Genomic DNA, 26,571 nt, shown 5'->3' with positions numbered 1-26,571 from the left:
TGGGAGTTCGGGAATACATGTAAACACTTCTGCATAGGCAATTCATCCTGAACAGCTGATAACTTGTAGCGGTACACAAAACAGCTCCGAGCTCCCACATAGGCTTTGTTGTGCCTGTAGGGCACAGTACCGGTAGGGAACTACCTAGGACTCACATCTGCTTAACATGAGGAAGGCCTAAAGCACTACCAGCGCTGGCTGTCCTGCACGTCACGATGGGAAGCCCTGGGAAAAGTTTGCAGTTAGCAATACCCGCACCTTGGATTCGTTTCACCAGCTATGGTATCACTCCTGCGCAAGCAGAGCAAAAGCAAGCGACCCTGGTTGTTGGCGTGGAAGGGCATGGCTCGGCTTCCCAGGTGAGATGCTGAGGCCTCTCTTGACGGGGCAGGGCTGGTATTTCATGGATAGGTGTTTCATTGAAGTTTTGTCATCTTGAGATCTGCCTTCTTCCCTGCTTCCCCTTGAGCCACAGCTCTGCTCTCTCATCCCCTGCCTCCATCTTCTCCGAGAGCAGACAGGGCCAAGCGATGAGGGCTTCAAAACCTCGGGCAGAAACTGGGCGTGAGCTCGCTCTCTAAAGCCAGGCCGTGTGTCGGGCGCTCTGGGGTACGTGTGAGTGTGAGGGAAGGGGGTACCCGCGGAGGGACACGTCTCTGCTGTGGAGGACAGAAATACCGTTGAAACCAGGCTCGCCAAACACCCTTTGGTGGATGCAGGTGGTCGCAGGCTTCCGGCACAGCCACGGCTGGACGCCGGTGTCGGATGTGCTGCCGAGAGGCGGTATCTGCGTCGCGGACCTTGATGGCCGCGGGTGAGCACAACGCCACGGGTGCGCGCCGAGCCCCGCCAGCTGCGAAACGTTCGCCCAGAAGCTCCCTCGCCGGGAGCACCGGGCCATCGAGGCCGGCCGCCTTCCAGCCACGCAGCTTCACCTCCGCCCCGCCCGCCGCGGGAGGGCCGCATCCACCTGCGCCGCTGCCAGCGGGCCCCGAGCCGCCGGGATGCCGAAGGTTCTGGAAGGGCCGGGGCCGCCCCGCGCGCGCGGCCCCGGCCCGCCACGGCACCCTCGCCTCACCCGCCGGCACGGGGCCGCTTCTGCCTCGCCGCCCGCCGCCGGTGCCAGCCCACCCAGGTGCGTGGAGACGACGGCCGCAGGGCCGCGGCCGTGGGCGCCGGCGGCCGGGAGCCAGGCGCAGGGGCCCCCGGCGCCGTCCGCCCCCCCCACCATGTGCGGTCTCGGGTGTGTGTGTGCGCGGAGGGGGGGAGCGAGGGGGCGGACACAGTGGAAATTTCCACTCCCTGCAGCAGCCACAGCCGCTGCCGCGGCGGGAAGGAGGAAGGCGGGCGCAGGCCCCGGCCCGCCGCAGGGAGGAGGAGGCGGCGCCCGCGCCGCGGCTCGGCTCGGCCCGCCCGGTTCGGGCCCGCTCCCCGGCGGCGGGCGTCCCCCTCCCGCTCCCCCTTCCCCCCGGGCCGGGGCGGTTGGGCAGCCCGCGGGAGGGCGGGCGGCGGCGGCCCCCCGGCGGGCGGGCGTGTGCGCGGCGGAGGCGGTGCTTGGCGCGGGCAGGGGGCGGCGCGGCGGAGCCTGCGCAGCCGCCGGCGCCCTTTAAGCCGCGCCGCCCGCCCGCCCGCCCGGGTGTCTGTGCAGCCTGGGAGCCGCGCGGGCAGGAGCCGCCGCCAGCACCGCCTGCCGCCGGGGACGCGCCTTCCTCCTCCTCCGGTCCCCCCCTCTCCGGCATCGCCGCCGCCCCCTCCTCCCCACCCTCTGCCCCGCCGCATCCCCGCTCCTCCCGCCACAGCCAGCTCTAAGATGCCCCGCTATGAACTGGCTTTGATCCTGAAAGCCATGCAGAGGGTGAGTGAGGGAGGGGAGACGGGAGGGAGGGAGCCCGGTGGGACCCGACGGACCCCCCGCCCCAGCACCCGGCGGCCCCTCGGTGCCTCCGCATGCCGGCCTCCGGCGGCAGCCGCACGCCCCGGCCCCGGGCGCCCGGCCGGCCCCTTCCCCCGGGGCGAGCCCTGCCCTCCCCGCCCTCCCCTCGGCGCCCTGGCGCGGAGTTGCGCAGCGTGCTTCAGGCTCTTGGCTGTCTGTCTCTGCCCTCTCCCCTTCCTCTTTTTTTTTTTTCTCTCCCCCCCCCCCGCTGCTTGGGAGAGTTTGCTTAGTTGCTCCCCTAGAGCCGCAGTCCCCTTCTCTCCCCCCTCCCCTTGGGTCCGCAGGTAAGCAGATCCCACACTTAGCGAAAGGGATGCATTTCTCCTTCTCTTGTTCCCGCCGCTTGCCTGGCGCAGGTGAACTTAACACCTTCCCTTGCCCCTGTACATTGGTGCCAGCACGTCCCCCTCTTCCTCTGCAGCACCACCGCTTGCCATTGCCGTCTGCTTCACACCACCCCCCCAGCACCTGCGATGCCTTCGCTGGGTACCTTGCTAGGTCGCAGCAGCCCCACGCTGGGTCCCCTCGCCTCTGGGAGGCCTTGCGGTCAGCCTTGCTGGGGGAAAGCAAGGACTCGCTCCGGCAGGCTTCCCCTCGTGCGGTGCCAGCTCCCTGCCTCTCCAGCCCCCCTCTGTACCAGGGAAGTCTCAAGAATTTTTTTTTTTTTTTTTTTTTTTCTTTCCCCTGCCGTTGCTAACTGCCGCTTTTGGCGGCGTGATGATAAGCCGTGGTGTGAGCGAGTGAGCTTATTATGATGCTCTTTCTGTTTTACAAGAGCTGAATCAGTGAGGGGGGTGTGTGTACTTGTCGGTAATAATAATAATAAAATAGAAACATTTCTGTGTAGATGGGGCCCTTTATTTGGAAAATAATAGCTGATACTGGCCCTTCTCTAGTACCTTCTATAGCCTTGTTTATCTGCTACTTTCCAGCTTAATATACAGTGCTGATGTTGGAATGTAGCAGCACTTCTGCTAGGCTGCAGCCCTTCTGATCTGACCCAGCATGGACATGCTTTCTCTCGCATTTAACCTTCATCTAAATGAACATGTGTATTTGTCATAGAATACCAGGAAGCTAAATAGCGTTGCTGTGTTTCTTCTGTAGTTACAGGAGCATGTCTTCATGTATTACATGTGCTGCATATACTAGTACATTTCCATTCATTTTACATGTACCATCCACATGTCAGGGTTGGCTTTTTTTTTTTTTTTTTTAAGCTGTAGTGGACTTCTCAGGTGAGTCCTCTAGTGGAGAAATACAGCAACAGGGAAAAAATCTGGTGACATTGCTGCACCACCTCACGGAGCAGCATTCGCTCTGACAAAACACGCTGCTTCTGGACTTGGATTGTCAACGTGTGTTGTTTTTTTTCTTTTTTGTTTGGTTGTTTCCCCCCTCCCCCCCCTCCCATCAGCGTATAAGCCATAGGTAAGGTGATGAGATGCTTTTTGTATACATGCTGTTAATGTGGGAGATGCATTATGCCATGCAGATGCTATAAATGCAGAGCAGGACAGAAAGCGTAGCAAATCTGACATAATACCAAGACGTGAATAAACTGACTACTCTGAAAGGATGCCATGGAGTGCTGTCTGGCTGGTGGAAAGGATCTTTGGTTCCTAGGATCTGAGCGCAGAGATGCAGGGATAAGCTTTTAGCTGTAAGATGCTTCTAATGAGCATCGATGCACTTGGGATTTAACATCTGCAACCTTTTTGTCTTTGAAGTTTGACTCTCTAGTATATTCTTTCCTGGCAGATGTATCTTAACATGTTTTTTAGCTCTGTGATTATGTTAAAATACTTAAGTTTTCGTTCAGGTGTACTGCTGTTTTTAACCTACCCTGGTTGTAACTCTGGAGAGTCTGTCTCTAGATGCTGGTTTCTTGTTGCTGTTGACAGTACACCAGATCTGGGTGCTTTTTTGTGTTCCAGTATCTTGCTACTGCTGCCTTTCTTGTGTAATGAGAACACTTGAAAAAAATTTCTGTAGTGGTTGTATGCTACATGGTGCTGCTGAATCCTGGCAAAGGGGTTGCTCTCATGACCCCCATAGCAGTGCATAATCTCGACTGTAATGCTAACTTAAATTAGTCAAAATGTGGAGACCTGAGTATGGGGCTAATAAAACATCTGAAATTACAGAGTGACTACGTAAGTCCTTCCTGTAGAAGTTGGAGAGATCATACACAGTCCTGATAAAGCTACCCTGGGCAGGTGTTCGCTGTCCTGCCATATCTGTCCCTCTGTGTGGTAGCTGCATGCTCCGGTGCCTACTGTAGTCTGAGGCTTGAGGAAGTGCTGACTCTTCTCTTGGTGTCTGTGGCATCCTTCCCCATCTCTGACAGCTACCCTGCCTTGCAAAAAAAAGTAAGCCCCAGCCACCTGGCTTTCTTGCACTTTAGGACTGTCATTAACTCCTGTGAGCTCCCTGGCAGCTTGAGCACAAACCTTCTCAGAGCTACAGTCTGGTAGACTTTCATGGCTCTCTTCAGAGGCAAACTTTGTGATTCTGTGGGGTTTCCCCCACCCACAATTGTTTTTAATAGTTACCTTGGCATTTTCATAGATCTAGGCAGAATAAATCCCTCCAATTCATTTTTGTTGCTTTAAACTCTGTTGCTCCCTAGCACTGCTTGTGTTCAAGTCGGGGACCCCTCCTCATTCTTCTCTTGCGTGTGGCTTCTGTTGTGAACCATGGAGCCTGTTCTGCAGCTGGTCTCCTCCCTGCCCAGCTAGCCTCGATGTGGCTACAGGGCGAGCATGACCCCTCAGTCCTGCCTGATGCTCCTGTGGCCCCTTGCTTCTTGACAGCCTCCCTCAGAGCCTCTTCAGCTTCCCTTTTCTGTCTTAAAAATGCAACACCCAAGAGCTTGGGGGGCAGGGGAGCAAGGAGGGAAAACTTTTACTTTCAAGCTTTGCCACCAGTTGTCTGCATGTACTTTTCACAGAAGCTCATGACTCCGTTCTGAAGTCAAAGCTGAGTAGCCATTCTCTGTCCGGTTTTGTAGGCAGCGTGTGACCAGGTAATTGACTTGCACTGGAAATAGCGTATTTGTAAATTGCCTGTGGACAGAGTCCTTGATCAGCAGAGACCCCAGTCAGTGACTCTTAGGAAAACAATAATAATAAGCCCTAAAAGCACCCCCAAAATAAATAAAAAAGCCTACTTATCTGTGGTATTGCTCTATTTGAAGAGTAGCTGCAGTGAGGGACGTGGACTGTGTTACTCTGCGTGTGAGTATATGGAGGAGATGCTTTGGGAAAAGAAAGGTATGAGGCCAGTGAAGTGACTGGAACTTGGGACAGAAATAATGAACGTTGCCCACGTGTGTGGCTTTCTACACTCCAACACGCAAATAACAAATAGCAGGGTGAGCTTGGGGAGTTTGACGGCTGCTGTGTTACCAGTAGCGTGCAGATGTATGTAAACAACACGTTGCCTACCCTCAAGAGCCCGAGTCAAAGACTACAGCTGCGGTGAAGGTAGAGGTGCAGAAATGAAGACGCAGCTGTTCACGCTCTAAACTTTACTATTCGTAGCAAAAGATATATTTCTAATTATTTCTGACTTTCTCCCAGGAGAGTCATCTTTGGCTTTCAGCGGGGGGATTATGGCAGAGCAGGACCTTCAGCAGGAAAGGGTAGTGCCCCGCTCGTGAATTAGCAGGAGTTGTCGCTTGCTGGAGAAAGGAGAGCTCTTCAGGGAGGCTTCCTCTTCCTCCCCTTCTCCTCCTGCCGAAACTCCCTTGAGAGCCCGGGGAAGGAAGTGGGGGGGAAAGGGAAGGAAGAGCTGGAAATGGCTTCCTATTGCTCTGATGCTGTTTTGCAGACTGACCACAGGGCGGCAATGCGGCAATTCCCTCCAAGGAAAATTGCGGCGGCAATTCCCTCCAAGGAAAATTGGCAGCCTGGGGAACCTAGGACAGAGAGAGAAGGTGGCGGTATTTCCATGCTGTTCTTGCTGCTGCTCGACTCTTGCGAGCTGGGACACCTGTCTTCAACAAAACAACTTTGTAACTGGAACGGAAGCGAATGGACAGTTTGAAAATACTTTATATTAAGAGTATTTCACTAAAAATGAGGAAGCATGTCAATATTTTTATTAGCAGCATACTCTTCTCCCCCACTTCACCTGTAACAAAGGACAAATACATAGTATGTGTCATAGTCTAGAACCTGCTCACCTTGTTTCAGTAAATACCCGGACTAGGGGACCCATCCACCCACCTCTCTAATACTACAGTGAATCTGGGCTCTCAGTTTGACTGGCATGTTCACACAATGTAACTTGTCTTCAGCATCTGTTTGTTGCCTTTGGAGTGGGTTGCCATGTTTCAAAAATTCCCTACCTGCTGTGGAGGTCGTTAGCTATTTTAGGAAAGCCAAAGTAATGGGCAGTAGTGTTGCTTGACATCTTGACTATTACAATTAATTGCTGTGTAGGCAGCTACAGCAATTGGGCTTTTGATATCTTAGTTGCTAGGAAGAAGTGGGGGGAGAATGAAGAAGGCAGTCAGCAGGTAGATACTGGTTTTATTTTCTTTCCTTTCTGGTGAACCTACCTGTTCTTACGGTTGAATTGTACATCTTCCCCACCCCTGTCCCATACTTAGCAGGTTAAAATTACACAAATTTTTCCTCTATTTCCTTTGACTTTTTTAGTAGGCTGAAACAGGCTCTTCTTCACAGTATTATGCCTAGCAGGGAAGGACCCTTGTGTCGGGGGTGGTGCTGGAAAGAAGACCAAAGAGTTGGAACTAAAAGGCAAGATTGGAAAGCCACAGGATCTAGCCTTGACTCTCCTGTAGGAGTCAGCTTTTTGTTTTTTGCCTTAAGCATTTCCGTAAGAATAACTGGATTTTCAAATGTGTGATATAGACAGCATATGAGAATGATACCCGCTTGGCTGACGTTTGCCACTTCTCAATCTTAAGACTTGAGAGTGGTCCTCTTCTAACTTTCTGCCAAGTGTGGGATATGTGCCTGGCTTGGGTATGGGGGGAGGTAGAGGGTTATTCTCATCTACAGAATAGTTTAAGCCTTTTTATAGCAATGGGTGTCAGCTAGGTGAATTTGGCAAAGTTGTCCAAAGGGAGTACTAAGCTGATGGCAAGAATAAGGGACTTGAAAGCCTCTTGGCTTATACAGGCTTCTGCAGTGCATTGAGTGATGTGCTTGAGTGAGTGTATGTGATGGGATGCCCTGGTTAACTCTGCCAATCTTGTTCCCTAAGCTGTAGAGCTGCAAGCCTGACTGCTGAGGCAGGACTGTGGGCAGGCCCTTGTGTCCGTGCTGGGACTGGCAGACTTCAGTGGGATTTGGCTAGCCCCTCTTCAGTGGGCAGGAATGGTGGCTTAACCTTCAAGATGTGACTTCTGACTTCTGCTCTTTGCCCCTGTTACCTACTTAGCAATGTGCTCTTCTCTCTCAGTTGTGTATCTCTCCTCAGTTGTTCACTGTGTGTATGTATACATGTGGATGCATCCTGTATATGAACAGGGAGGTGCTTGTAAACTTCAGCATGAGAGCAGATTGTCTATCCTTTACCTGTTGAAAAATGAGGAAGGAGAACCTGTTGTGGTAAAATAGTATTATTGCTCTCCATTGTTGTAAAAACCCTCAGAAGTGACTGACTTTTTTTGGAAGATATCCGTTATATCACTTAGAATAAGCTGTTAAATTAATTCAAGTATCAAGGTGTGTATTTGTTTGCTTTCTTCTAATACAGCATACATACCATATTTTGTAATGATGGAAGTTCTTGCTTTCTTTACGTATTCTTTCAGGAGCTGATTTCTCCAATTCCCGTGTTCCAGAGCCATAATGCTGGCAATTTCCATCCAAAAATTACTTTGGTGGTTGTTGATTATTGATCAAGTAATTTATCTTGCTTTTTGTCAGACTCCAGCCAGAGCAGGCTGCTAATTCTTTGAGCCACAGCTGCCCAGACCTCCTCTGCTACAAGTCTGTGGCAATGTAAGAGTTGCTTATGTGGAAACAGTTGCTTGATAGAGCTGCATATACCAGCCTCTGTGCAGCTTATCCGAGGGCAGCAGGAACCACCGGGCACCAGGTTGTTCCCTTCAAAACCGCCTGCCCAGTGGGCCAGCAGGAATATCTCTGGTGTGCATTGTGTAGAAGAGCTGATAGAAGGGTGGGGAAATAAAAGGGAGGACAGATAGGCAATATATAACTAGTTATGTAGAAGTGGAACAGGAAAGATGGCAAGTAAAAATATGGAAAGTGAGGCAAGATCTGTGTAAGTGAAGGACCTCTACCGTGGGAGCACTAGTGCAAATACTGGTGCTGGAAATGAAATACTAAAGAAAATGCATCCTCCCTGGGGAGGGGAGGGAAAGAAGCAGATGGTGTAAAGGAAGGGTCATGAACCCTAGAAATATGACTGTGAGGAACTACATAGGAACTATTGTTCTGCTATTTCTCTCTCTCTCTCTTTTTTTTTTTTTTTTTTTTTTTTTTTTTTTTAATCCTGGCTTGTCCACTTGCAGGCCAGTTCTTGTGCTTCAGTTATGTAAATATCTAAGGAATGATAATTAAAAACAAAGGTACATGCAGAGCATGGATACAGGAGGGGAACGTGTTCAGTGGAGTTGAGACTATTAGAAAAATAAATCAATGTTCGATATTACAAAGCTTAATGTAGAATAGTGCTAGTTGTTTTATAATCAAGATAACTTTATTTAAGCCTTGTTTTGGTGTCTTGAAATCCCCAAGAAGGCTCGGAAATCTTGCAAGAGCACCCAGCAGACTAGGAAGCTTGGAGGGCCTCAAACTTAAATTCTAGGATTATGGGTGCCCCTGAAACTTCTGTCTCACCTTTCAATAAAACTTGTGATGCTTTATGTTCTTGGAAAGACTGTGGGCAGCCATAAATGCGATGGGAACTTGGTCCTAAATAAGTCCTAAATAAGCTTAATGAGTCTGGTTTTATTTTTTTATTCTCCCTAGAAATTCTAGGAAGAATTTCTCCCTAGTATTTTGCCCAGTTGCATGGAGACTGGCACTTCCACTACTGCTTTCTCATTCCCCAAGTAACTTCTGAAGTCTGTACTTTCCTTGCCAAAATCCTCTTCAAATGGGGTGAACCAGCACATTTTTCTAGGCTAGGAGCATGCCAGTTACATCAATTACTGCTGAATGGTACCAACCAACCAACTGGATCGCATCTTTGTACCTTGCAGCTAAAGAAAATGGTCAACTTCAGTAATGGTAGATATTCTACAACAATTTCTGATGGTGTGCTTCTGATAGGGTGATAATGTTTGTCCTCTGTGTCCAGAAAACTTGATTATGTGGTCCCAAATCCTGTATAGAAATCAAATTACTTGCATGTTAATGCTCGTTTTACCCATTCTCTTGCTGTTGCTCTTAGTGATTAAGTACTTCATCAGACTAATTTAGGTAAATAGTACTTGCCAGTGGCAGTGAAAAATGTTTGTGCTTCTGAACTTCAGGTTGCCACAAGAAGGAATTTGAGCCTTCAGGCTCAGTGTCCCTCTGCAGCTTCCAACCTAGTATGTCAGCTGACATCTTGACACACTTACCTGGCAGGGAAAGTTCTGCCTGATGCTGCATGATGCCAGAATCTTCTATTTTTTGCCATCTCCTGGAAGAGAAACCCCCTCCCACCTCCATTAAAATGGCTTGCCTTCCCTGTTTGCCCTATTGTGCTCTTTACTTGGTTACTGTTGACCGTGTGCCTTCTCAGTACCCTCTTTCCTCTTCTGCTTCCAGTTCCTGTGTAGAAGGAAGGATGTCATCTGTCTGCAGTTGCAAAGAAAAGCATAGTTTCCTTGCTGAGGGATGGAGCTGCTTATAGTGACAACCTGTCTTTGGGCATCTGAACCTCTGGTAGTCATCTGCTTGAGTTACGGCAGAGGCGTGAATGATTCTGCTCGTTTGCCAGGGAAGAGTGGCCCAGTTCCTCAGCGGTGCTGAGCAGCAGCTGTACTTTCTGCTCTCTTCAGAGAACCCAGATAACATCTGTCACCCATGTAAACATCAGCCAATTCTTTGGGCTGACAAGGGGAAAAGGAAGTACTTACCTATGTATTTTCTTTAAACTAATAGTCAGTTTAACTTAAGCTGATGGACTAGTTTTTCTTAAGACCTGAGTAAGATGACTATGGTATGCCTAGATGGGCATGGAGAAGATAGTCTATCTTTCTGGTATCTCTTTATTTTAACAAATAAAAAGGAACTTTCTCCCTTCTTCTGTCCCCAGCTTAACCCCCTCCTTCCCCTTTAGGTGTTTGGAGTTTTTGGAAGAACAGTGGAAGCAAATAAACCCACTATTCCTGACAGAGTGCAGGGGACTGACTCATGGGGAAAGAAACCATCCAAATGTGAATGCCACAGGCAGTGGCGTGAAGTGGCTTGCTGAGGCACTGCTGGTGATGTAGGTTTTGGAAAATAAGCCATCTTCCTTTTGCTTTGCAGTTCAACAGTACTGTAGCTTCTATTGTGTTTACAGAGTACTGAATGAGCACTGCAATAAAGCTGCATCCTCTTTCTTCTGTTTTTTTTTTTTTTTTTTTTTTTGTGCTCCCTCCTTAATTTGTGACTTGGTGGGAGACCCAAATAGGTGTATACACTTGGGATGGGGGTTGGGGGGAAGAATGGTTAAAAACAAAAACAACAGCTAAATTGATCTACTACTCTAACACTGTCAGTCACAGTGCCCTTCAGCTTCAGTTGGCCTTACAGTACTCCAGTTGCTGCTACTGTAATAGTCCACAGTAGCATTACATTTCTGACTGGCAAATGCAGTGTAGTTCTCTGTTTCTGCTGCTGAGCTGCATGCTGTGAGGTTACTTATTTCTCTCATGTCTCCTTCAGCAGTCCTTTAGAAAAGAATCGAGAAGAATGTACTGTGGAGCAAGCTTCTTTTTCTGATGCTGCAGTAAAATGAAGACCAGAACTGGAGCGATTCCTGAAAACCCAGACAAAAAAAAGTGCATTTTGTCTTCATAACAACTCCTTTGAGTGACTGACTTGAACCTTGCACCTCAAATTGGACTTCTGTGATAGTGATGATTATATTATAGAGTTGCCTCTGTGGTGCCTGTGTTCTCCAAGGCCAGCAGAAGTGTTGATGCAGTACCACTTTGGGGCAGCAGAGCACGTGTGGCAAACAGGTTAGTCAGGTTGCTGCTGGTTCAGGTAACTTGTAAATGTGGTACTCTTCTGCTCCAGCCTGTTGAGTTGCTGGGAATGCCAGTCCAGACCTTAACTCAAGTTATTTATTCGATGCTACAGGTCAGCTTCTGCCTCTCAACTTTCCTGCTTCTTATGACAGCCTGTTTGTCTCGGGTGGGATTCCTGCCCGGCTCCTCTGCCCCAGCTCCTGGTTTACAAGGGAGAGTCCTGAAACTGCAGTCCTGAATGTTTAGGGCTCTGTTGTGCAGCTGACAAGGATAGCCCCTGCTTTCTCAAGGGCATGTACTACATAAGGATAAGTTGATATGTATCAGTTATCCCATGAAGAACATTTGTGCTCCTTTTTTTGTGTTCTAGAGTGCTGCAATAAATGGAACGAACCTTTTTCCTCTTTTTTTTCTGAGAGATAGGCTACCTCAGAGAACCTTGTGTTTACTGTGGAGCAGTGGACAGGTAGGAACTCACTTGCGTGTCCGTAGCAGGTAGCCTGTAGTGGGAGCAGGCTAGGCAACACACTCAAGGCGTTGAATGTTGTACAGGCCTGCTCAAGGCATGAGACTTTTATTCTTTTTTTTTTTTTTTTCCTGGGAGAGAGATTGTTAATATTTTCGATGTTGAGCCTGGCAATCTGGGTACGTTTCTTCCATGCAAGTGATTTGTTCAGTAGGTAAAATGCTACCAGTATGAGTTAACATACCCCTGCTTGAAGAAGGTGGAGAAGAAAAACGTTGTCTCTAAGAACCTCAAAACTAATTTGAAGTCTATGAACAAAGTATAAGTATGTACTTAATTTGCTAACAAATGATAGCAGTGGGCACTCATGTGTGATATGTGGGCATCTGCATCCTCGAATGAACCCTAAAAGCGTTGGCCATTGGGACCAACTCTTTAACTGTAAGAGAAAAGGGAAGTCAACTGAGAAACTCCCATCTGCGAGAAGAGAAATAGACTGAGCAGAAAACAAATAGTTGCTTTAGGGCTGGAGCAGTTTGATTCTGGCGTATTTTAAGACCTGTCTTATTAAAAAAGCACTGCGGAGAAAGTTTTCCTTTAAAACAATCATACAGATTTCTCCTAAAAATCCCACCCTAAATCTGCTTCACATTATCTAACATCTCTTCAGGGAATTGCTTGAGACTTCTTTTTTTCCTTAAAGGACAGGCTGCCTGTTGGAGAGACATATGCATTGTTTCACCAAAGCTGTAGCCCTCTATCTTCAGACAAGAGGGAAGCACATTGTTTTGTGTCTTTGATATGATCCAGCCAGAAAACAGCCTTAGGGAAAAAAATTCACAGTCCTTGGCAGCAGTGCTGTCTTTCTGTCTTTTTTCTGTCAGTGCCACAATGTACGCTGCTCTAATAACTTGAGATTAAACTCGCATGGGGCGTCTCAAAGACTTGAGGTCATAACTTGCTGAAAGTTCAGAGGGACGAGTCTCATTTTCATAATGAAAAAAAGTTCCAGGGTTATTTTAGAATTAGGTCTAATAAGAAACTGGTACAAGAAGCTACTTTAGTACAGTAATTTAGTGACAGTGCAGCAAATTTGTAGCGGCTACTGAAAACTTTCCACCTTCCTGCTCAAGCAAGCTGAACCCTGCAAAATTGAGATGTTGATTACAAAGGTGATGGTTCAGGTCTCTGTAGACTGCTTGTTTCAAATGCATGGTCTGGCTCTACCTTCCAGTGGAAAATGCTCAAGAAACTTCACTTTTTGTTTATTTTGGTTAGAATGAGCCCATTGTAGTTTGGCAAGTATCCTAATTGAGAAATGTCACAATTTATTCAAGGGCAGCTGCATCTTCTACTTACACACTTTTCAGAGGGATTGAACATGCTTGTAATAGTCGTACTATGAGCTGGCTACCTCTTGTATCAAATAGACATCGTTTTGATGAGTATTTTTGTGATTTATGCATACTACTGTATAGTATCGTTTTGCAAGGTCATTGATTAACCTACAGGGAAGATGGTGGAGAGTGAACTAAAGTTCAAGTCTAACATTTTTCAGTAACAGAGCAGGGCAACAGATCAGGGAAAATATCGGTTATTACTATTTCTTTAGCTTGCCCATTATTCTAATTTTCTGTATAGTAGTTTTTCTTCTTTCCACTGTGTCTGAGTAAAATCTCTTCTTCCCCTTTCCTTAAAATATTTATAGTTTTGGTATAAACATTATAATGCAGTTGCATTTGAAAATTCAGCTGAATGTAGTAAAAGATGCAACACTATTAAAGTGTTACTCAAAAGTGCTTAAAACTAAGAATAGTACATTATACTTGTATCTGATGGCATCATATGATCTGAAGTGTTTATAATTTTGTGTTGGATTAAACTAATAGACCATTTAACTTCTGCTGCATTTGCGGGTGGGGATAAATGTGAATTCTTCTATGGAAGAATTTAAAATAGATCTGTGGTTTGAGGCTTATGAGCATGATAAATTTAGCACACTACTGTAATCAGTCCATTTTGTGCCATGTCTCCGTAGTCTCTCATTATTGGCTATAACTCCAGCAGAACGAATATCTGTATTCTCATGTGGGTTTGTGGTGGTGGGGAACCCTTATTATCTTTTTTTGATTCTGAACTACTCCTGAAAAACAGCCAGCTCGTACGAATAACATGATTGTGAATTTCTCCTTAAGGCTGAAGTTGTGGTTTGCTGTAAGCTATTTTAAAAATACATCTGCCTTAATGAGAAGTGCACATTCTTACATCAGCACCGTTGCTGCCTTCAGTAATGCACAAAGTAAGGCAGAGGGGGGAGTGCGTGCATTTTCAACCTTAACTATAGTTTTTATCATGATCTATCTTTGTAATGTTTTTATTTACTCTTTTTTAAACAAAGCGAATATGCTACAGGGATGCTAAACAGGAAACCACCCAAATACTAGAATATTTTACCTAGGTGTTTGTATTAATCATAGATGAATTAATAGGGAAATGGGAGCTTCAGCATAGTGCCAAAGCACTTCTGCAAATGAAGTGGGAGGGGGAATGCCTGAAGCTGGTGCTTGTAAGACTTTGAAGGCTGGCAGACCTTATGGGCAGAAAAAAGATCTGGTGAGTTTTTTTTTTTTTTTTTTTTTTTTTTTTGTGTGTGCCTGCATTACCTTTAGCAGTGGGTGGGAAAGAGGACTGGAGTCAGACCCTGTTCCTTACTCTTCTGTAATTATCTTGAATAGTAAAGGTTTGTGTTCTGATCTTTAGACTAAACCGATTCTTTGCTTTGGTCTCCTCTTCCCTTGCTGTGCTCATTCAGTGTAGGAAGTAGAAGAATCTTATGTCCAGCACTCTCTAAACCCATTGAGTAGTTTTAGGTGGGTATAGGTAAACGATGCCTCCGAAGGCACAAATAGGAGATAGGAGCATCCTATCTCCATGGCAGAGGTAGGAGCCAGCGTGCAGCTCTTCAGTGCCCTTTCCTTTCCCACCTGTCCAGTTATCTGCCATCAAGTCTTTTTCCCCTTCCCTCCACTTTGAGTGCTTCAATCCTGCTTGCATAAATGAGTGCCTGCTTCCTGACATGCTTTGGTAGAACTGGGTGTGATTGGGGGTTCAGGAATACAGTGGCAGGGTATGCTTTGCCTCAAAACCTTCTACCTCTGATGTCAGTGATCCTCTTCATGCTTGGATGCAAATGGACAGTGCTGGGAACAGCGCTTCCTGGCATCCTAGCAACTGTGACTGCTACCAAAATCCATCTGGTTCTCCCTCCTGTGCCTAGGGTGCTCCCAAAAAATCCTGAAACCATGCAGGTGTGGGTATCAAAAGGCACATGGCAGACAGAAATACCCTAAAGCCAGATGTCAGGCATAGTTTTGCTTTTGTCACTTGCTTGAATGGGACTTTTTCTTCACTTAGATTACATGGGATATGTATGAAGAGCTTTCAGAGTAAAATGTAACACTGTGATCATCGATACCCCAGACAGGTGCAAACTCATCTAAAAGCTGCGGAATAACCTTGATTCTCCAGCTGATCTTAAATTTGTGTTGTTTATTCACAGCATTGTGACTTCACTTTGATTTTTTTTTTTTTTTTTTTTTTTTTTTTTTTGCTCTAGCAGCCAGCTGGTGTTTCAAGTGCATGCATATGATCTACCAAGATTTGTGGGGTGCAGTGCTAAAGCAATACAGGAAATGACTAGCCAGGTTAACGCTCCTTAGCGGTTGTTTTTTGTTTGTTTGTTTGGTTTTTTTCCCCTCAGATTGCTTGTGAGAGGAAGGCCTGTTTAGTGGCTTGAGAAGTAGATTTGTGAGACTCTAAAGTAAAGAAAAATAAAATATATTTCTGTTCCTTGCCTTGTTCTAGGGAATTTGGGTCATTTAATACTCCAGAATTGCTGCGTCCCTTAAGGTACTTGTAAACATTAAAGCTGACTTGTAAAAGGCATTACTACTTAGTTCTACAAATATTTAATTATGTGTATTATGGATTGCATAAATACAGCAGGAAATATAAGGGGGAAAAATCTGTGGTGTTCAGTCATTGTTTTACTAGACTTCAAATTTTTTCTCATTACTTCATGAAATTCTTCTCTAATTCAATCTTTGTCTTTTGTCTTTGCTGCCTTGCAGGGTTGGTACAGTAGGCCTCACTAAACTTAGCTGCAACTAAGAATTTCTCCTACATCAACTGAGTTAAGGCTGATGCTCTTGTGGAATGTGGATTAAAAGTGCGTGCTAAGTTCCAAATTTCCATTTGAGAAGCGGAGAAAGTAAATGTACCACAACCACCAGCATCAGGACAGCAAACCAAGGGACAAAGAATTTGATCCGCAGTGTTGATATATGTTAACTGGTTCACGTGTTGCTTAAAAGACGTTTGCTGGGGGGCGAGAAGTGGACGTCAGCTGTGCGAAGTCATTTTGTTTACAAAAATGAGGGCTTCTTTGGAAACAGCAGACATTGCCATTGTGGCACTGTACTTCGTGCTTGTAATGTGCATAGGTTTTTTTGCCATGTGGAAATACAATCGGAGCACCGTAAGTGGCTACTTTTTGGCAGGGCGTTCTATGACCTGGGTAGCTATTGGTGCATCTTTATTTGTGAGCAATATTGGAAGTGAACATTTCATTGGGCTCGCAGGATCTGGAGCGGCGAGTGGATTTGCAGTAGGTGCATGGGAATTCAACGCCTTAATGCTTTTGCAGCTTTTAGGATGGGTCTTCGTCCCAGTCTACATCCGGTCGGGAGTATACACCATGCCTGAATACTTGTCCAAGCGTTTTGGAGGGCATAGAATTCAAATATATTTTGCAGCATTGTCTCTAATTCTTTATATCTTCACCAAACTCTCAGTTGACTTGTATTCAGGGGCACTTTTTATTCAAGAATCGCTAGGTTGGAACCTCTATTTGTCGGTTATCCTCCTTATTGGAATGACTGCACTGTTGACTGTGACTGGAGGTCTTGTGGCTGTCATCTACACAGACACCCTTCAAGCTCTGCTTATGATTATTGGTGCCCTCACACTTATGATCATAAGTATTACGGAGGTTGGTGGGTTTGAAGAAGTTAAAAGAAGGTACATGTTAGCATCACCAAATATTACGTCTATCTTGTTAACCTACAACATTTCCAATATCGATTCCTGCAACGTCAACCCAAAGCCTGATGCTCTTAAAATGTTGCGCGAGCCCACAGATGAAGATATTCCCTGGCCTGGATTTCTGTTGGGACAGACCCCGGCTTCTGTCTGGTACTGGTGTGCCGATCAAGTCATAGTTCAGAGAGTTTTAGCTGCAAAAAACATTGCTCATGCCAAAGGATCCACTCTGATGGCAGGCTTCTTAAAGCTGCTGCCCATGTTTATTATAGTTGTCCCAGGGATGATTTCACGAATACTGTTTGCAGATGATATCGCCTGCATTAATCCGGAACACTGTTTTCAAGTCTGCGGGAGCAGAGCTGGATGCTCTAACATTGCCTACCCACGTTTGGTGATGAAACTTGTGCCGGTTGGTCTGCGGGGACTGATGATGGCTGTGATGATCGCTGCACTGATGAGTGACTTGGACTCAATATTCAACAGTGCCAGCACCATATTCACACTTGATGTCTACAAACTCATTCGGAAGAGCGCGACGTCTAGAGAACTCATGATTGTAGGAAGAGTCTTTGTTGCGTTCATGGTAGTTATAAGCATTGCCTGGGTCCCGATAATTGTAGAAATGCAAGGTGGTCAGATGTACCTTTATATTCAAGAGGTAGCGGACTATTTGACCCCACCGGTGGCTGCTCTGTTTCTTATGGGTATCTTTTGGAAGCGTTGCAATGAGCAGGGAGCTTTCTATGGTGGAATGGCCGGGTTTGTTCTTGGAGCGATACGGTTGATACTGGCGTTTATCTATCGTGCTCCGGAGTGTAACCAGCCGGATACTAGGCCAAGCTTTATCAAAAACATCCATTACATGTATGTTGCGACAGCTCTGTTCTGGATCACTGGGATCGTGACCTTTGTAGTAAGCCTCCTCACGCCTCCGCCTACAAAGGAGCAGGTTCGGACGACCACTTTCTGGGCCGTGAAAAACAGGAATGTAAAAGAGAACGCTGCAAAGGGGGAGCTGTACAAAGTGCAAGAAAAGAGCATCCTGAAGTGCAATGAAAACACTAACCATATCATTCCAAACGGCAAATCGGAAGAAAATATTAAAAATATTAAGCCGGAGGATATCAATCTTCTGGTTACTTGCAGAGATGACAGCAACCCAGTGATTTCTGTGAGTCACTCTGAAGTCGAGACACCAGTTGATTGTTATTCGAACGGACAAGCGGCTTTGATGGGGGAGAAAAAGCATGAGGAAGAGACTGATGACAGAGAGAGACATTTGAAATTCATAGATTGGTTCTGTGGCTTTAAAAGTAAAAACATGAACAAGAGAGCTGTTCGGGAGATCGAGGAAGAGACTGTTTGTTTACAAATGCTGGAAGAGACTCCAAAAGTTAAACTATTACTAAATACTGGACTGGTCTGTGTCTGTTCGCTTGGAATATTCATGTTTGTCTATTTCTCTTTGTGAGTGAATAGTGAACTTTTAAGGGTATGGCTAAACATACAGAAGTTGATACAGGTCTCTGGAGATTTTGTTCGTTGTTTTGTTTTGTTTTTTTCTTTTCAAATAACATAACTGCAACCCAGGCATTGTTTACGCTATAATTGTAAGATCAACTCAACTTTAGCCTATTTAGAAACCATTTGAGACATGTTGTCCTATCTCTGCTGAAGGCAGAACATGTCATGTGGTGTCTTTTTCTTTTTTCCTTTTTTTTTTTTCCCATTTGCAATACTAACCTTTTGTTTTTCCATGTATACATGTATAAATATACCAAAGGCAGGCAGGTGGCTGTGTTTGAAGTCAGGCAGTTACAGAGCTCAGTCAGCATCAGGGTGCAGATAACAAATAATCATTTACCAATGTGTAAAATCTAAATGATTAAAGCTGTGTCGAAAGATTTTTTTTTTTTTTTTTTTTTTTTTTTTTTTAAAAATGTAAGGCTACCATGCACATGGTTGTGTAGTTTTTCTTTGTAACATAGCTATATTACCTTGGCCAACTTAGCACTCTTTAATTTTGCTCACTGCTTTTAGTTTTTTTCAGTTTCTCATTTCTCTTATGGCAACAACAGGATGATACTTTGTCTCATCTTGTAGCACTTAAAACACTGTAGCTGTTAGTAGCTTTCTATCTTTTTTTTCTCTGTAACAGAATTTTTGTCTTTTGATTTTATCCACTGTAAATTCCATTACTGAAAAGTTGCTGTATTTAAAAAAACAAACAAACAAAAAAAAACAAACAAAAAAAACCAACCTGGAGATGACAAACTGGCAATGGAGGAGAGGGGGAAAGGAAAAAAAAGAAATACTCTTTATTTGGGTTTTGTAGTATATTGGAATAGAAGAGTGTATATTCAGCCTCTTCAGCCCCCAAACCTTTAGGACATAACTAGGGTTAACCTCTTCTTAGAGAAAAATCTGTACATAGGTTCTGCCACATGGGAAAAAGAAAAATGTGAGACTTTGCATGTGTTCGGTTTGGTAAGCACACTGAAGAATAACTCTTCTCCTCTGCTATGTGTGTCTAGAAAGAAATACTCTGCAGCCCTACCACTGCTGCATACTGAGTCTGTAAGGGGAGAAGAACAAGTGGGAAAACGGGAGGAAGGGGAAGTGGGGGAAAGAGGTGGAAGTGGTCCTTATTTTCCAGAGTCCTTTTGCCTCTTGTCTTCTCCCACTTCACCTTTCACCCTGTCAAACCTATTTTTTTTTTTTTAAGGAATGACTTCTGAGGGATTCTGTGCCAGGAGATAAGGAGAGAGTGCAGTTGTAATCTGTGTCGGCAATTGAGGTCTGCCCTTACGATTCTTCCAAAAAAAAAAAGTGAAACTTCTCCCAGGCAAAATGACAGATGATCAGTAGGTCTTGTGATGCTGAGGTTCTTTTCTGCCGAAGGGTGGATGCCCAAGGCAGGGATGAACAGTTTCCAGGTGTGGAGGACAAGTGTGTGCAGCAAGTTGGCGGAGCTCAGCAGACTGAAAGGTGGCAGAGCTCGGTCCACTTCCCCCTTGGTAAAGCAGGAGAACGTGTTGCCATCCTGGGTGCTCTTGCCCTTATGCTAAACTGAGTCGGGGCCTGTTTTCAGGTGCAGAGGCCAGCTGACAGTGTGTGGCTGCACTTGTAGTATTAAACTCCCTTACCCTCCAGGATAGAGCGGTCATATCCAGGCTTCCCATGAAAATAATTCCTCCAGTTGTCATTGCTCCCAAGCTCATGTAGGGAATTGTTTGGGAGAGCATGAACTGGCTGGGCCAAAAATGGTCTAAGGGACCATGCTGACAACTCAACAGCATCAATTCAAGGGTCCAGAAATGTTTCCTTGGCACAGTATAATTTAATAATATAAACAAGAACCAATAGCTATGGGTGAAATAGTTCTGTAGAGATGAAATTTGGGTTACTCCTGCCATTGGCTGCTGGAGAAAGTTTGCTTTCCAGTACAGTGGTGCTGTAAGCTGCAGGCCGTCCAAATAGCTTAGTATGAGGTACAATACATATCTTCAGATAAAATTATTAACTTGATTTTTGTTGGGTTTTTTGGTTGTTTTTGTTTTTTAAATCAATTGAATCCTGTTAATTACAAGACTTCAAACAGAGGCCAAGATGTCCCACCTTTCTCTACTTTGTTTAGTTGTTGCTGCTGGAAAGTAGACTACTCTAACTGGAAGTACAGTAATAAGCGTAGGGGCAGTTTTGCAATGTATGTAGAAGAGGAGAGCTGCCATACCAGAGTCTTGATGTTAATACCAGTGTGACAGGACACATTTTCTTATGGTTTGTGTGGCTGGCTTCGTTCAGAAAAATATTTGAAATCCTTTTTAATAGTAAAATTGTAGTGTGTGAAATACGTATGTGAAATACGTTAATGGCATCTCAAGTTAATTCATTAGTGGGCTGAGTTGGGAAGGTGGTACCATAAGAAAGATGTAAACCAGTTAATTGTTTCTGTGCAGGATAAAGTAATTTATGGTAAAATTTGATCTTGGTGGGATGAAAAGTAACAACTTGGGGAGGGTAAAGATAAGTCTCAGTCCAACAATATCTTCTCGAAAAGGCTGGGATCTGGCTAATATGCCTAATTCAACACAAGGAAAGAGAGACTCATGTACCAGGCACTGTCCCTTAGTAACTTGGCACGTCTTTCTGTCAGTGACTGGTACTTGGATTTTCCAGACTGGTCCTCTTTGCTCTCAGTATTAACAAATGCATTGCCACCTAACCTGTGAAGCCAGGTTAGCTCAGGGACCCTTACGCTTGGCTGCCATTACTTCATCTGTGCTTGCTTTTTTCCCAGGGTGCCTTACGTGGTTATGAAGCTGAAGGCATGGCTTTTACTGCCACCTGAAGAGTGGTTTGCTTACAATGGCTTTTCCCAGCCTGTTTTGCCTCCTCTCTTCCCCCCTCCGCCCAAGTCACTTGCTATTTAAAGAGAACGCTGTTTAAACAGTTAATACACAAGATGCCTGTATCCTGTGCAGTATAACTGCAGTCAGATTCATGGTGAAATTATCCTTTGACTGTAGTAGGGAGTCATAATCCTTTGCAAATGTACGGTGCAGCCTTTGACTGTTGAATCTGAGATACTCCATCTTCCAGTTAATGTATTCTCACTTTCACTAAACTAACAAGTTGCCTCATTAATCACAGTGGTAATTGGCAGTCAGTCAGGATCTTAATAAAGTAATACTTTGCATTCCCCCCCATCTTTAGACCTGTTATTGTGAAGAAGCTTTTAGGAGAAAAAGCACTGGAGAAGTAATTTGCTTAAGTCGTGTAAAAATGTGTTTCTATGCTACTCTCTGCCTAATGCCGACCTCTTCAGTCGTATTCTGTTTTCATGTCTTAGAGGTCATAGAACTTGCTAATGTTCTTCGCTGCATATAACCACTTAATATAAGGCCCTTATTAGGGAAAAAAAAAAAAAAATTATAAGGCTTCAAGCAAACGGTCTATTGGTGAGCAAGTCCCTTGCCCTGTGTTATGGACCTTAGTATAAGAAGTAGCTTGAGGGTTTTTTTTATAGCGTAAACATGCCTTTGCTAATCTTCTGACCATGATCTATGTAGAAGGGGTGTTAACCCAGGTTAATACGTTTTGGTTTGAACACCAACTTTTTTGTCCGGTAAAACTACAAGTGTCTCCCATGATGGACAATCAGTTCCATAAATGTTAATGCCTAGCCTCTTCCTCGGTGGGACTGGCTAGTCATGCAGGGGTCGATCCAGGAGGACATGTGCTTCTGTGTCGCAGCGATTGGTGTATTTATTGCCTTGAGCTTAGAACGACAGTCTCGAAAAACTTATTTTGGAATGACACCTTTTTTGTTATTATTTCCCTTAACTTATTTTTCAGTTAAGATATTTGAATTTTCTCCCAGAAATTTGTTAGAAGCCTTTTATTTAAAAAAGAAAATAAAAATAAAAAAGAAAGAGGCTTCTTGAGAGCTTAATAGTACATTCTGGGAGACTATTCTTATTTAACTTTTTTTTTTTAAATGAATGATTTGATGCTATTCTCTGCCAAAGTTTGGGGTTTGTTGTTTTTTGTTATTTTTCCTGTTAGCTTTTACTAATACCTGAAAGGAAACGGTGAGAGATTGTAAGAAATTAAAATGGGCTTCAGTATACCGCTTGTGTATTTTCTACTTCTCCACTTCTGTGTTCCCCTTTCCACCCTAATCCCAGAAGGGCCAGCATGAGACTTCTGATGCAAGTCATGATAGTACTGTAACTGAGTAGTGAAAAGGATTTCCCACAAGGTTGCAGTGAAGCAGGGAGAGCCATCAAAGGATCTCTGTGCGAACAGTTAAAGCAGAAGATGCTTACAACTTAAAAACGTACAGCTTTATTTTTTTTATATATATATTTTTTTAAATCCTAAGATAAAGGAGGTGTTGGGAGATGCTCCCTTTCAGAGAACAGGATACATGGAAGAAGTTAGAGTTGCTAGCTCTAGCTTTCTTGAGGAAATCTTTGGATTTAGCATGTATAGCGAAGCAAAAGTACTCATCTGTTAATTTGGTATTCTGTATGTTCTGTGCCCTTAAATGTAATTGTTTTGAAAATAAAACTAACCTTGTTATGTGATGTTAAAAAGCAGACTTGTGTGCAATGTTTTACATTTTTTTTTTTTAAGAAAATGTTTGTATATAATTAAATGGTTTAATGTGCTTTAATTGGCCTAAGGTAAAGAGTAGTCCTAGAATGTAAACATATATAATTAGGATTTCTGATTTCACTGTGAGATCTCTGAACTCTCTTGTTTTGCAAAGTGGTTTGTTTTGTTTACAAAACACTTTCTATTATTTCTTTTATGGTGTTGGTTTAAAGGCATTTGCTTCACTTCTGTTCTAATACTGAATTCATGGTATAGTGACATCTGGTGACACTTAGCATTATCAGTTTCACTGTGTAAAGTCAGACACTTTGAGCAAAAATGGTAATGATATGACAATTCTCTGTGTCTATGAATACACGTTTTTAAATGAGGTGGTTATAAAAATAGTTGCTGTGCAAAATGTTAGTAGTCTTCTTCAAGAAGAAAGCAAATTTTCTAATATCACTAGAGCAGTCTCTTCATTCATCTTCTTATTTTTAAAGCACAGTGTCAAAGTGATGCTGCTTTACCTTGTATCTCTGATATAATGTTTTTTTAGATATCTGTGAAGTATTTTTGTTTTTTGTTGCTGTTGTATTTTTCTGCAGATTTTATATAAAATACCAGTTAATGAACTGCCTTTTTGGTTTTTTTTTTTTTAACTATTCAACTAAAACACATTTCAGACCAAAACCAAATGATATCATATAGCATTTGAAACCTGCCTTTTTCCTTATCCCTTGTTTTTTTGAAATAAGCCAAATGGGCATGTAGATAAGATCACTATAATGGATCCAGGTCTCTTTTGGTAAAGTGTTATTTAAAGGTCTGTTAAGATCTTACAAGACAATATACTGAAAAAAAATATTGTAGTAGGAATATAGATTTAGAAGTGTTAATGAGATTAATACAGCTTAATTATATTGTAAGTTGCTACTGTCCATAATGACAAGCTTTTTGTCATAGAAACGATGTATGATAAATTAATTTTGGTCTAGTGTATAGAACTATCATATTGCTATAAATCTTTGAAGTAAATCTGATGCAAAATTTTCATAGTTAGCATTGCTGGCCCTGTGTATACTGTTCTTTGTATACTGTATGCATATTATTTTGCCTACTGCATTAGTCTTCAAACTAAAACTCTTATTAGAGAGTATTTGGATACTTCAGACTGTGTTTCTTGCAGTTTACATTCCTTTACCATGGCATTTTGTCCTGTCTAAAAGTATTGTATGGAAATGTTTAAAACTTCTGTACAAAGTTTCAATAAAAATAGAGAAAAAAAAATCCACAAAACAGAATAGATATTTGTGAAGCTATTTTGGAGAACTCGTCCCTAATTACGTCATACATATTCTTACTTGTAGGAAGCATTGCATCCCTATATAGAAGGATACTTCTCGTTTTGCCCCCATTATTAAAAGGCAGACCTCTTTAAACTGGGCATGGGCATTTGGTTAGAGAAGTGGAAAAAAACCCCCAAACTAGATTCTTTAAAAGTGCAAGAAGAAATTAAGGATCCAGAACTTGGTTGTGCAGTTTGGCTGCTGCAAAACTTAACACCGATTCATGCTGCGGGGAGGTGGGGCTGGACTGATCTTTCCATGACCTGAAGCTCAGGATGCTGGCAGGGCAAGGCTGGCCGCCTGAAGCACCCTGCAGAGCAGCAGCTTGTGTGCAAAACAAAAGACCGGTGAATCCTCATTCAGCAGAGCGGCCTTGTTGGATATCATGCAAAATTTCGGGTTTGTTTTTTTTTTTTTTCCTTGTTTTTTCTTTTTATCTTCTTTAAATGCCCTGTTCAGCTGCTGCTTAACCAATTTTTGAGTGGGAAAGGCACCTTCTTACTTGATTCTGAAGTGTCCTTAAATACCTCCAGTTGTGCTTCGGTATCCCTCTGGGACTGCCCCAGCCTGGATGCCTTGGTGTCTGTCTTGTGTTCATTTCTGACTCCAATCTAGTAGTCAGTCCTGGTGCCCACGTCCTCCAAGGAGCCCGTGCCAGCAGTCACGCTCCGAGAATGATGCGTGTCATGCTGTCTTCTCCCTTGTAGGAAGCAGTTGCAGCTTGTGGTCATCAATGCTTAGATAGTTGCCTTTGGGGAGGGAAGGATACCTTCTCGTGATTTTTATTTGAAAAAGATTAAAATACCAACCCAGTTCTGAAAGCAGAGACCAAATGTGAGTCTTCCATTTCCTTCTCCCCCTCATCCCTCCCCCATAAGGATATATTTGAACTAATAGCCATGGAAAGCGCAGTGTGAATCATGACCTCTTCGTTGTCCAGTGGTGATGGTTCAGCGAGGATGGGGGCAGGCCTGGTAGTTAATCACCTGTGGATTGCGGATGAAGATGTCCTTTTAGAGATGGGATGTTGGCATCTTCTAGAGATGGGTATGTTGGCAAAAATTGTGGGAAGGACATTAAAGCCAGATTTTCAGCTGCAGAGGAAATGCTGCATTCATCAAAATAGTTCTTGGTATTCTCTTCTTTTGCTGCTGTGTTTTAAAAGAAAAGTGGAAGCTGTTGGTTGGTTGTAGGAATGGGTACAAACCATACTTGGAGAGGAAGCTTTGGATTTGGGATGAGAAACAAGCAGAGCTTCCAGCCTGCAGACTTGGTTTGGATTTGTGGTTTCCAGGAGGGAGTGGGACTCCTGTGTTTTTATTAGTTAGCTGTTAATTAATTGGTTATCTAATTAGTTTATTAGGTGATTCTCTATTCAGTGAGCAGCTTTCCATTTCATTGATTTTAAAAGAGGCTCAAGATGCCTCTTTGACACCAGCTGGTTCCAGTTGTGTTAGTTAGCAAAGACTGTCAGTCCCCAGTTTACTCATGTCTGAGACTTTAATGCTTCCTTGGGTGTGGAGTCCTGGCCCAGGCAAGTTGTGGGCAGGTTGAATAAATGCTGCAGCAGGATTTATTTTGAGGGTTCACTGGAAAAACCCAAGGAGATGGTGGTAATGAGTACTCTTTGCCTGCTGGCTCTGAAGTGAACTATCCCTCCTTGGATGCGGCTGTCCTAGTTTGCCCTGTGCTTGTTCTCATGCCAGGAAAGTGAACCAGCCAGGAGGTTTCAGCTCTGTGATTTCTTCCTGTGTGTCTAGCAAGCACGTTTAATCAGGTTATACATAGTGATTTTTTCTTTTTCGATGTTTTTTTTTTTTGAGGTGCTCAAAGCCTGATACAAATATGGTGACAACTTGACTTTATGGTTGTGATGCTGATAACCCTTAGTCAACAACTATTTTTAATACTTACCTGAACCATGAAACTAGTTCTGTAAGTTAGCTTTGAGTATCCCAGTATATATGCTGTAGCGTACAGGAGAATTTGAGCAAGAAATTGCCAAGGGTCACTTTCAGTTGTGCACACCAGTTGGTCAAAACAGTGCAACTTCCACCCTAAACGCAGTTATGGTTCAGAGCCAAAGATACTGTTCTGCACATGTGTGAGGATTTAAAAATCATGGCTATGGTCCTCACACTCTTTTTGGAAAGCTTTTTACTAACCATGTTCAGTTTTTTCTTAGTCCTGACTGTTCTTCTACGGCAGCAAGGGTGTGTGTGATGGGTATCACAGCTACGTGTTAGGAACCAGATCTCTAGTCCTTAAAAGTTTTCTCTCATAGAAGGGAGCTCTTCAGTAGCTTAGACTTGGCTGGATGGTGCTAGCGGTACACCCTAGGTCTGGAGTGTTGGGGACTTGGCTGGAATATATCCTGACACCCGACTGCTACAACGGATGCTTTGGACAGTGGCAGGTATTTCTCTCAACACTGGACTGCTGCTGG

At 44.2% G+C, this 26,571-nt stretch overlaps 2 protein-coding genes across 3 annotated transcripts in view; both read left to right on the top strand.

The window, feature by feature from the left end:
• The first annotated feature begins 1,721 nt into the window (after nt 1-1,721).
• The window catches only part of MRPS6 (mitochondrial ribosomal protein S6), a 46,989-nt gene continuing 22,139 nt past the window's right edge, over nt 1,722-26,571 (top strand). The window contains exon 1 of the mRNA XM_082303805.1: nt 1,722-1,855. Coding sequence (XP_082159931.1) covers nt 1,811-1,855 — 45 coding nt within the window. The 5' untranslated portion in view covers nt 1,722-1,810. The remainder of the gene's footprint in view (nt 1,856-26,571) is intronic.
• On the top strand, nt 1,769-23,989 carry SLC5A3 (solute carrier family 5 member 3). 2 transcript variants are annotated; one of them, XM_082303803.1, is made up of 2 exons: nt 1,769-1,855; nt 15,702-23,989. In XM_082303803.1, the coding sequence occupies exon 2, from the start codon at nt 16,004-16,006 to the stop codon at nt 18,143-18,145; it is 2,142 nt and encodes a 713-aa protein (XP_082159929.1). In that variant the 5' UTR covers nt 1,769-1,855; nt 15,702-16,003; the 3' UTR covers nt 18,146-23,989. The 2 variants fall into 2 exon arrangements, with proteins under 2 accessions (XP_082159929.1, XP_082159930.1); XM_082303804.1 differs by lacking the exon at nt 1,769-1,855 and adding an exon at nt 15,226-15,275.

The sequence above is a fragment of the Platalea leucorodia genome (assembly GCF_965183815.1).
Source record: "Platalea leucorodia genome assembly, chromosome: 2".
Classification (NCBI taxonomy): Eukaryota; Metazoa; Chordata; class Aves; order Pelecaniformes; family Threskiornithidae; genus Platalea; species Platalea leucorodia.
This window is presented reverse-complemented; position numbering and strand designations above follow the sequence as displayed.